Source organism: Lethenteron reissneri, chromosome 27 (assembly GCF_015708825.2).
Source record: "Lethenteron reissneri isolate LAM-NWPU_2019-01 chromosome 27, ASM1570882v1, whole genome shotgun sequence".
Taxonomy (NCBI): domain Eukaryota; kingdom Metazoa; phylum Chordata; class Hyperoartia; order Petromyzontiformes; family Petromyzontidae; genus Lethenteron; species Lethenteron reissneri.
The window spans coordinates 12947918-12960191 of record NC_083805.1 but is presented as its reverse complement, the minus strand read 5'-3'; the positions used below and the strand labels follow the sequence as shown (position 1 = coordinate 12960191).

At 43.6% G+C, this 12274-nt stretch overlaps 1 protein-coding gene across 3 annotated transcripts in view; it reads left to right on the top strand.

Moving 5' to 3' along the window:
• The window catches only part of LOC133348582 (CD166 antigen-like), a 29685-nt gene that overhangs the window by 1582 nt on the left and 15829 nt on the right, over positions 1 to 12274 (top strand). For all 3 annotated transcript variants that reach the window (XM_061561482.1, XM_061561481.1, XM_061561483.1), the window contains exons 2-3: positions 9843 to 9958; positions 12062 to 12269. In XM_061561482.1, the coding sequence (XP_061417466.1) occupies positions 9843 to 9958; positions 12062 to 12269 (324 nt within the window). The remainder of the gene's footprint in view (positions 1 to 9842; positions 9959 to 12061; positions 12270 to 12274) is intronic.

Here is a 12274-nt window from a genome sequence, read left to right as displayed (position 1 = left end):
GTTGGGGGGGGGCTGGTTGGAGGGGGGGCTGGTTGGAGGGGGGGGGCTGGTTGAGGGGGGGCTGGTTGGAGGGGGGGGGCTGGTTGGAGGGGGGGGGCTGGTTGGAGGGGGGGGGCTGGTTGGAGGGGGGGGGCTGGTTGGAGGGGGGGGGCTGGTTGAGGGGGGGCTGGTTGGAGGGGGGGCTGGTTGGAGGGGGGGGGGCTGGTTGAGGGGGGCTGGTTGGGGGGGGGCTGGTTGGAGGGGGGGGGGGCTGGTTGGAGGGGGGGCTGGTTGAGGGGGGGCTGGTTGGAGGGGGGGCTGGTTGGAGGGGGGGGGCTGGTTGAGGGGGGCTGGTTGGGGGGGGGCTGGTTGGGGGGGGGCTGGTTGGGGGGGGGCTGGTTGGAGGGGGGGCTGGTTGGGGGGGGGGGCTGGTTGGAGGGGGGGGGCTGGTTGGAGGGGGGGGGGCTGGTTGGGGGGGGGGGCTGGTTGGAGGGGGGGGGGCTGGTTGGAGGGGGGGGGGCTGGTTGGGGGGGGACTGGTTGGAGGGGGGGGCTGGTTGGAGGGGGGGGGCTGGTTGGGGGGGACTGGTTGGAGGGGGGGGGGCTGGTTGGAGGGGGGGGGGGCTGGTTGGAGGGGGGGGGGCTGGTTGGAGGGGGGGGGCTGGTTGGAGGGGGGGGGGCTGGTTGGGGGGGGGCTGGTTGTTTGTGAAGGCCGGCAACGTGGGGGAGGGTCAGCTCGCCACACGGTACAACACACACGAGCTGGCGTTACCACACCTGTAACCCCCCCCCCCACCCCTTATGAATACCCTATCTGATTACAGACCAATTCAGACCTTGTTGGTTACCCCGTGCCCTTATAGATCTCAACGTTCAGCCTATACACTACACTATACACTGCTATACACTACTATACACTACACTATACACTACACTATACACTGCTATACACTACATTATACACTGCTATACACTACATTATACACTGCTATACACTACATTATACACTGCTATACACTACATTATACACTGCTATACACTACATTATACACTGCTATACACTACATTATACACTGCTATACACTACATTATACACTGCTATACACTACATTATACACTGCTATACACTACACTATACACTACTATACACTACACCACTACATGGCAGTCAACCCCTTATCAATGCCCAACCTTATTACAGACCAATTCACACCTTATTAGTCACCCCGTGTGTCCCCTATAAATATCAACGTTCATCCTACAAAATCCCGTCACAAGGAGAGAAACACAAAGAATAGCCACATTACAACAAAAAATATTTTTTGGCGCGTACTAGTAACGAATTGGCATGTTCCGTTTACGTGACGAAGCTTAAGCAATTCGGCTGTCGGGGTGGTGGCTGGTTTAACGACACAACATTTATACAGGCAGTCCCCGACTTACGATGGAGATGCGTTACGACGACCCCATCGTAAGTCGAAAATATCGTAAGTCGAACCATCGTAAGTTGGGGACTACCTGCATTTCGTCTTATGGATAATCTCGCTCTCGTTTGTCTCGTCCATTTTGACACTTAACAACAAACATATGCCACGTTGAACAATAGCACGGGGCGGGAGGTCATATTCATTCAGTCAGTCTGGTAAGTAGCCCAGAAAGCTGCACACGCATACAGTTTACAACGTGATTTTATCTTTCTTACAATTACATTTTTTATTTATTGTTCATGCCTGTGAAGCGCAATGTATTGCATTTTTTTGCACGAATAGTGCTATTAGAAATCTAGTTTGATTTGAGTTTATTCAAACATTCAGTACTGCACACACACACTGCCTTGTTATCGTAATTATGAGAATGTCCCTTTTTTAGAATTTTATTTTCTACCTACACGACTTTACCGAAAGAACCAAAGAGTATGGATCCCTGCAGTCACGAAAACTTCAAATCTAGATAGAATGTCCCCTTCATAAACGAGTACGCACATTGGACCTGGTTGTCGCAACCGATCAATTTTGTAAATACAGATAGTCCCCGAGTTATGATATTTCGATCTTACGATGGCGATAGCGATCTTGGTGAGTACAGTACAATATGATACGTTACGATACGTTCAATGCATGTATTATACGTAGCTTTAGCGATTCCATTTCAGGGTTACCACGATACGATACGTTAAATGCATGTTAAAAGTTTTTTTTTTTTATAGCAGATAGGATTGTTTCCTGAAAAAAACTTTCTATTAAATCGCAGTTCATGTAGGTAAACTAAGAATTTACCTTGTTTTTTACTTTACATTTTACTGTGCAATACAGTATTGTAATTAATAAATACATACAGTATATATTTTATACAGTAAATTGCTCTGTTTTGCTAAATTATCACAATTCTTTAAGATTCCTGGGTAGGCGATGCCATCTTCGACTTACGACATTTTTGACTTACGATGGGGGTCGTCGTAACGCATCTCCGTCGTAAGTCGAGGACTGCCTGTACTGAACAGTTCATTATGGACAAAGCGGGGTTTTGATGCGTGGATAGTACTCGGATTGGGGCGACAAGCATCAACCCCAGAAAGGTTGGTTATATGGGCCGCTCTTCGGGGGCGGGAGGCTGACTTGGCCTTCCACCCACAGTGACCATCGTGGTGAAGTATGGTCAAATACCCACCACGACCCGGCGTTGGTGGGTGGGCAGAGGCTCTCATCCAGCAGTGGATTGACACACACAAAGGGGCTTTAAGTGCACGGTAGAGTACATAACAACTTTGTTGTGGTGCGTTCTCCTTTGTTGCTCAGGGTTTCACTTAGACTGCCTTGCAGCGTTTGGGCTGTCAAGTTGGACTTGATTAGTTGTGGATGGTCACATTGTTACGATGCAAATGCAAGGATCATCTAGTTGTATCGTGCATGGAGGGTAATGTGGCAAACATTAGCGTTATACTTGAGGTTAACACAGTACTTCAGGCCAGAACTGTACACACACTCTACGGGCTACTAAGTAGTGCACAGTAGTTGAATATACAATTCCGATTGTGATAGAGAATGTGTCGTACCACGAGGTTGCAGACATTTCGCTACATATGTAAACAACTTTAACAGCAGTGCCACAACAACGTGTTGTCACAACTCCTTATGCGCACTATGCCCTGTCCAAAGTAGTGTTCGCTGCATGTTACTTCTTAGCTATTTTTGGTTTATTCTCAGAACTTTAAGAAGCCCCAGTCCAGGAAAAAAAAACACCTCCCTTTTTTAAATTGTCCTTTTTGTTGTACTGCTGCACTCAACAGAGTTGGCCAAAATGATCAAGGATTGTTTTTATTGTGTCACAAGGCAGTTGTTATCACGGTTAATGTTTTTAGTTAAAACAATTCCATTGCTTCACGTAAATACTGTAAGTTCATGGTGAGGCTCTCTCTTAGGTTGACTCAGCCGGAATTCCTGTACAGTAACACGCATGTGATTGGCAAATCCAAAGAAACTTTTATCTGCAACCATCAACTGTGCACCACCAGCTACTGTACACTTACCTTGTGTATACACCCCTTCAACCAGCCGTGTTGATTTACGACTACAATATAGTACAACTTTCCATGGTAAAATGCTACAGTGTGCCATATGATACTATTACAACCATGCCTCAGCAGCGATTATGAAGTTTGTACCATGTGTGTTGGTTTACATTCCAACCATGTAACGCCATTACAGCTGAATTATCCTGTTGGGTGGGTCTGTTGTGAAGCTTAACGCCATCACAGCACGTCATGTCACACTGCATTCCAAATAACAAAGATTCCCCGTATAGCCCTAACAGACTGTTAGCGAGCACCTATGAAGGTCAGAACGACACACGAGGGGGTGGGTGACCAGCACCACGCCCGGCCGCCTTTGTCTCCCCAGTGGCGATATTTACACACCGCACCCAGGTACTCATTTGAGACTGAGCTGACCTTTGGGAGGCCCAGGACCGGTTCAGATAATCGTCACTGGTGTTGGCATACTACCGCACCCCATTGAAATCCTCACATCCTGACACAGGCAAGTATCTATACTCGCCAACATGGTCCATGAAAATACATTGAAGGGATTGAACGTGCACAAACATGCACACGCTTCGATTTAAAGCTTTCGTGACTGCAGGGATTCATCTTCTTGGTTCTTTCGGTAAAGTCACGTAGAATGGAAATAATAAAATAAAACATAATAAAATAATTCTCACGACGTTTCGGCCACAACGCAAGCAGCCGTCCTCAGGTGGAGAGCAGGTCTTATTTCCATTCTACGTGACTTTACCGAAAGAACCAAGAAGATGCACACGCTTGTTGGGGAATTCCTGGACTAAATGACAAAGCGTTACAAGTTTTCTAAGGCATGCTTTAGACTTGATATCCAAGTGGGAAAAAAAGCTCAACTCTCTTTTGGTAGATTTGAAGCTTTCGTGACTGCAAGGATTCGTACTCTTAGGTTTTTCGGTAAAGTCACGTAGGTTAAAAATAATAGAAATAATAATGGAAATAAAATAATAAATCACGACGTTTCGGAGGCAACACAAGTCTCCGTCATCAGATGGGACCGTCACAGCTAGATTTAGGTAAAGATTTACAGAATCTAGCTGTGACGGACCCACCTGATGACGGAGACTTGTGTTGCCTCCGAAACGTCGTGATTAATTATTTTATTTCTATTATTATTTCTAATATTTATTTCTTTTTTACCTACGTGACTTTACCGAAAAACCTAAGATTATATTCTCTTTTGGTAAACATAAGCAAAATATTGCATTTCCTTTGCAGCTCCACGTTAGGTCTGCCCTCCTCTGTTGCTGCTCCTAGCTCATCCACTTTCATGGACTTGGGTTTGCACTCCCGGTCAGTGTGCTGAAGTTTACACAAGAAGTCGATAATTCAGGGATTCCTGAATTATTGAAGCTCTTCTGTAAATAAAAAAAAGAGCAACTTGTCATTAAAGGTGTTTTATGACAGTACTGTACTGTGCAATACTGAATTTGGAAAGGACCACTGATGTGTAACCACAGCCCAAGGAAACCCTGTCTGTGAGTAAACTTCTGCCAGGGACATTCGTGCCAGAGATTTGGTTTATTTTGCCAATTCTATGGGGATAGTCACATAGTTCAGCAATCCCAGAGGAAAAATGAATGGTTAGATTATGGGATGTCACTAATAATCTTGGAAAATTTCCTAAATCACTCAAAAGCCTAAAAACTGGTCCTCTTATTTTTGGTTCTATACAATAACATTTTATTGTTTTATATTTGTATTTATTGTTTCCCTTCTACGTGACTTTACCGAAAGAACCAAAAATATTAATCCCTGCAGTCACGAAAGCTTTAAATAAAAATGTAACTGGTCCTCTGTTTTTGTGTCACTAAGCCATCATTGAACTTGTAAAACTCTGCCTTGTGGTGTCATAGCACAGCCTCAATGCCAACCTTGGCAACGACTGTACACTCATCAGTCACCATATTTTCATGCAATGTGAAGATAATTTTAGGCATTCCCATCATGCAAAGCATTCTTCAATATACAGGTAGTCCCCGACTTATGACGGATATGCGTTACGATGACCCCATCGTAAGTCTAAAATATCGTAAGTCGAAAATGGCCTAGCCTACCCAGGAGTCTTAAAGAATGGTGATAATTTAGCAAAACAGTGCAATTTACAGTACCGTACTGTATAAACTATATACTGTATGTATTGATTAATTACAATACATGCTTTTTTCACAAAAATGGGGCTTTGAAACACAAAACACAGAAAAAAATACACGCGTTAACACCGTGACAACTTAACTCCGTCGACCACTGACTGGTGAGAGTGAGGCATCACCACACAAGGCAGGAGATGCGTACATCCCGGCAGCGTCCCAGCGTACAGCATCGTACCTCGTACACTGCTGCGTTTGCCTGCCGCGCGAAATGTAAAATATTTAACTTATTTGTCGTATCGCCATCGTAAGATCGAAATATCGTAAGTCGGACCATCGTAAGTCGGGGACTACCTGTACAAACTTATACAAACAATAAGCAATGCAATGATTGTACCATACATTGCACACTTATGTAAACGTTTGGACTGTGTGGTACTACACTGTGTCAAGCATTGGAGGCAGCTGCTTAGTTTTACTATGCTTCTGGCTGGTGTCAACACGTTCACTCGTGCTGGAAAAGAGACGTGAAATTCTGCAAGGTGCACTCCCAACAAATGTTTTTAGAAAATAACGTTAAGAGTACTGTATATAGTTTCCCATTCATTGCCGGATTTTTTTTTCAAAGTCTGGTAATTCATTCATCCACAATACTTTTAATTGTGACCTGTGTTCCGAATATTGTATCTCTTTATTGTTTTGTGGCATTTCAACTTGCAGTACCTGTTTGATACCTAGTCGGCATGAGTCAGTATTTGGGGAAATTCCCGACTGTACACAAGGACATACGTTTAGGGGATTTTTATACTCCTAAGAATAGCACCGACTATATGCCCTATATGGCCTCGGACACAGATGCGGAATGTGCCCTTGCCAGTGATGTCACCCTCACGTAGTGTATGAGAGTGGGTACCGATGTATGAGGGCTAAGCAAGCATTGCCCATTCTGGTTTGACCAGAAAAAACACCCTTTGCTTGAAACAAGCAATAAAAAATGCTGTGTAATCTAATTGTATACATTTTTTTGTAAAGTGGTTCATATTTTCGTTTATTGTGCAAGTGGCAATGTTATCCATATGGATGAATGTAGATGTGTGGAAATACTGTGGTAGATTATGGGAACATGTCGAGGTCGTGTGGGTGACCACGGCAGGTCTGAATGTAGGGGTCACGCAAGGTACAATGGACCACGTCCAGATAAATAATTAAAGAAAAGCTTGGAAAAGGAGATCTGGGATTAGGGGGGGAACCCAAAAAATATATTCGCAGGCAAGAGGAGAGGAGAGAAGGTATATAAATAACTGAACTATAAACACACTTTATTTATATTCTTGGTTCTTTTCGGGCGTGATTGTTTAAGATTCAACCTGGATGGAAACCACCGGGGCTGAAGATAGCCATAACAATTACGAGCGTGGCAATCCGTTACACTCAATACTGTATTTACGTTGGGAGAAATAAAGCTCAACTCCTCTGAAAATTGATGTCTCCAAGGAGCTTCTTTTCAAATGTTGTCTTTGTACCACAGCCATCATTGTCCCACTCCTTCAAACACGACCCCCATGACTGATGTGGAGTCCTTCATCTAGCAGTGGATTGGCAAAGGGCTGTATACTGCTGCACTACAGCTTTCATTAAACATAACCTTCTAAAGAAACAATTCTGAATGTGCTAATCACTTAGTATAAATATTTTGTTATTAAAAGACAATATATTCGATGATATTTCGTCAAACTTTTAGGTCTTCAATGTTATGTTCTTCAATCATTCAGTATAGTTAAATTACATTAGTTGTAAAATATATATGGGAATGAAATAAAAAAATACCTGTGAAACGAACACATGAGGGTTCCTATTCTGTTCGTTTGAATTCTGAATACAGAATCGGTGCACATGAATAAATAATGTCGTATATGACCTTTCAAAATGTATTTTCATTTAAATGACTCCTCAATATCAAAATAACATGGAATTAATGCCGTTCTTGATAAACGGGAAGTCCGCATATACCCAGCTCCTAAGCAATGCAGTTTTTAAATTAGGAAATTTGTTCCACTAAAAATGACCAAATTATAACAATGCGCGTATCACTTCCTCACTTCTCCACCCAAACCATAAGATCCTGTTTTTGATGCGAGCATTTGGCTATGTCCTAACCAGTGCAGTGAGATGCCTTCATCCTATTTATTAGCAGTCTTGATCTATTCACTGTTGAGTGAACGCCTATCACAATCTTTCAGTCTTGCCATGCGACCGCCCATATGACTTCAATGTAAAATTATAGTTGCTCGACATCAACATCAGCCATGTGATGAAGATCTCACTCACACTCATGAATTGATTTCAGCACTCCATCGCCCTGGGGGTTTAATATCGTCGTGTGTGTTATTTCCTTCAGCTGCCATACCACGACGAATCTTGTCTATTGGCCATCAGCCCTTTTACTATCCATAACAGTCAATGTTGATGCCTATAATTTGCATTTGTTCCGTGATCCATGCATTTCTCTCCGTTTCTCAGTGTCGCTTCTTTGCGCACTCATCACGGTTTTCTTGCATTTTTTGTCAGTGTCCATTTATGTATGTTGAACTTGGGTCACACCGTACTTAGCCAAACGTGCTAATCGGAGGTGCAGTCCATGGTATTGATCTGTGTCGCATAGTGGGTAATACATACTTATTGAAAACATCCAGTTAAATTGGTATGCAGCTTTTCATTATCAAAATGTTTTTCCCAAAAGTACTCCCATCTTCCTCGAATAATTTAGATCCCAATCCACCTTCAATAACAGCCCTATGTATACATACAGGATACACATTCTATTTGTAGGACCTTTTTTTTCTCTCATATAAAGGTATTCAATGATAAAAAAACGGCTTTACCCTTTCTGGCATAAATACAGGTGTTAAGATGTTCAAACACCAAATAGACGCATTCGAAGGCATTCAATCTGCATTAACAACATACTTGTAAAAAATGCAAATACAAATTATTATATAATTTATACACTGTCCTTGAAACTCTCCTACACCAGAGGTTTTGTCTCACCAATGCTGGTATCAAAGGCCACCAAAATGTGAACAGTACTAGGACAATACAAACACCAAAGCATTAACACATTCCTGCGGAGGGAGCTGGTAGGAACGTTGGGTTGCTATGTCAATGGCCAGGGCGGCGAGGTGTATTCCGCAAATATGCCCGACTGTGAGGGCGGGCACAAGCCGGCGTGAGTAGGTTACACGTTAAGTTTTATAAGGGCACCACGGGGTGACCAGCCCCTCCCCACCCAGCCCCACCCCTCCACCCCCCACTTAGCCCCACCCTCCCCACCCAGCCCCTCCCCACCCTCCCCACCTTTTCCCCACCCAGCACCTCCCCACCCTCCCCTACCCACCCAGCCCCTCCCTCCCCACCCAGCCCCTCCCTGCACGACGGACGGACTCAATAATCCCCTGTGGGCTGGTGTAACCAGGAGATTCCTACCAGTATTAGTTCCTTGCATTTGCATCGTAACAATGTGCCAATCCACAACTAATCGAGTCCAACTTGGCAGCCCAAACACTGCAAGGCAGTCTAAGTGAACCCCTGAGCAACAAAGGAGAACGCACCACGACAAAGTTGTTATGTACTCTACCGTGCACGTAAAGCCCCTTTGTGTGTCAATCTACTGCTGGATGAGAGCCTCTGCCCCCGCTTTGTCCATAATGAACTGTACAGTATTTTCAAAAGTGATCGGTTGCGACAATCAGGTCCAATGTGCGTGCTCGTTTATGAAGGAATGTGTGTGTGCGCGCAGTAGTGAATGTTTGAATAAACTCAAATCAAACTTGGTTAAGTAGTTATAACTATTTGTACCTGTTCTGGAGTGGCAGTTATGATTGCTTAATGCTGTGTGGCTTGAGTAGGAAAAAGTGTACAGTTGGTGGTGGTGTTGACATTTTGTGACCTGACCTATTCGTCTTGACCTGACCTTTCATACATATGTGGGTTAACTTAGGACTATGTATTATACCTGCTCTGGAGTGGCTTGAGAACAATTCTTGTTCGTTTGGATGCAAAACGTTAAAACATTTCTGGTGGAATTAATGCGGAAGGGTCGATGTTGAGGGATGGATGGTGATCTGGTAGAGAAAATGTTTTACGCAAGTCATTCGATTACCCATCTGTTTCACATTGCTTGTTTAATATGTGTGTTGTATGCAGGTGGCACTTTCTTTGTTTCTGTGGAAGACACCTTGTCTGCAGAACTTGGTCGTGACTTGAAAATCCCGTGTACAACAGATGCTGATTTAATGAAATTGGCTGTTCAGTGGTACATTGTAAGTACTCTTTGACTATATTCAAACTACACTATGTTCTGTGCATTACAAGACACCTTTCCCCCCCCCCTGAATTTCAAAGCAAAGGTTGGGGGGGGTGTGCTTCTGTAAATCTGGTAGGCATTTGTGTGTAACCAGGTTTGTATAATGTTATTGACACCGGGCACAAGTTTGGTGCATGCCTTACTTTACGGAGCACATATAATCTGGAGAATATGGTATTTTTAATGAATTGTACATCTGACTTTTGCGTGTATCTTTCCCCGAGAGTGTGAGTGTATATAAATGCAAGTCCTCAAAATACATCTTAACATTCGGGTTGTATCATTCTCATCCAACAGTCCCATTCTTCCATGGAGTCGGCTGTTCAGATTTAATTTCTCCATCTACCCCACGTTACTCGAACGGCCAGGTTTTCCTCGGTGAATAAATTAATCGTTATTACAATTGTCAATGAGTTTCAGTCTGGGTTATTCTTGAACTTGGACCTTTATTACGTGTTCACGACAGCACATAACACTGCAGGGAATTACCCCGTTCAGCCACCCTGAACACTTTCTCTCCTCGTATCTTCTTCCCCATCCTATCTGGAACTTTCCTTAACTCTACACCACCAATCCTCTTTGTCCCTTCTAACGGTTACCCAACCTACCCCTCATTTCTAAATTTTCCTGGGCTCAATCTTGATTTGAAGCTTTCGTGACTGGGGGAATTCACACTCTTTGGTTCTTTCGGTAAAGTCACGTAGATAGAAAAATAAGTAATAGATCACAATTATTGATCTATTATTTATTTTTCTATCTACGCGACTTTACCGAAAGAACCAAAGAGTGATTTCCTGGGCTCATTCAAACTACCCCAATGGCCAATCCAATGTCAATGGTTCCCCGGCTTCTAATGAGATCATGCGCCTACGTCGGCTTTCCCTGCGATAGCCCACCAATGGGATTTGAGCACGCTATATGAACTCGCACACCTTTTGACCAAGTCTATATTTGTCAATCGAGTTGTTCGCCTCTCAGCATCCCTTACACACTTATTAAAGAGGACATTGCTGATGAGGGGGCACTGGATATATTGGCTTTGCCCCAGGCACTGGTGGACATCCCATTGTTTTTATGCTACTGTATTTCAATATGGATGAATAGTATGCAATCAAATGAATAAATGCTGGATAATATAAAATAATCGTTTTCATTATTTATAAATTAATAATAATTACTTTTACACAACTGGTTAGATAATTAAAATAGCCTAGCTTGAGAAGCATGTGGGTTTTGTATTCTGATGAGGTGTCACGTGGTTGGAGGTCAGATGTGAGAGGGTTGTGTGCTGTAAACATTAAACAAACACCCACCTGTTGGGCAAGGCTCCATAGCTGTTCTCACCAAGGGGTGTGTTTCGGAATACCCTTTTGTTTGTTCTTGTTTCACTTCTTTCTTGCATGAATACATCTCTGCCCCTTGTATGGCTTTATTTTGGTGATTTTCGAAAAGTTTTTTGGTTTGGCCATGTTTGTTTGTTGTAGTACAGAGTTAGACTGATGGCCTTAATCTAAGTTGTCTTGTGGTTGTTGTTGTTTGACTTGCCATCCCACTGGGATATTTGCACAGGGTTCGTGTACGGTGATTTTTCTGCAATATTGTGCTGTCTTTTCTTGGATTTTCTGTTTGCACATAGTCACTTTAAGATGTTTTCTTGTTCATGTTTTTTTTGTTTGTTGCGGTTGCACCCGATTCAAGAGCCGAATGGCTCACAGGGCTATACCTAATAAATAAAAAATAAATAAATGAACTTTGAGCTCTGATGATTAACTCAGTCATCTCACATCGCCTCTTACCTCATTGCAGCTCTACCTTTACTATATCTCTGCTGTCTGTCACTCGCTCTTATCCACGTTTGTCTTTCATCTCACTACACACCTGTTATCTTCTGTAACACAACAGCATTTAGGCTTGTCTGCATATAGTTTTTCATGTTACGCATCTCTCTTCAATGTCACTACATCTTGTCGACATGTATCTTCTCTCATCGCTACGTATTCACCAACTGTACTGTCTTGTGTTACCATGATGCCACCCCTACTTTGTGTCACTCTTCTAGGTCAAACCTGAGGGAAGGACGAGGGTGTACTTCAAGAAAGCAGAAGTGAAGTTTCCTTCTGACGATCCTCTATACAAGGGTCGGCTCTCAATTGTTGACGGCGTCTCACTTGTTGTGAAGAACGTGTCTCTGGTTGACCAGCGGGAATTCATTTGCAGCATCACCTTGGGCGCCACGGAGGCGAAGTCAACCCACGTTAACGTCTACGGTGGG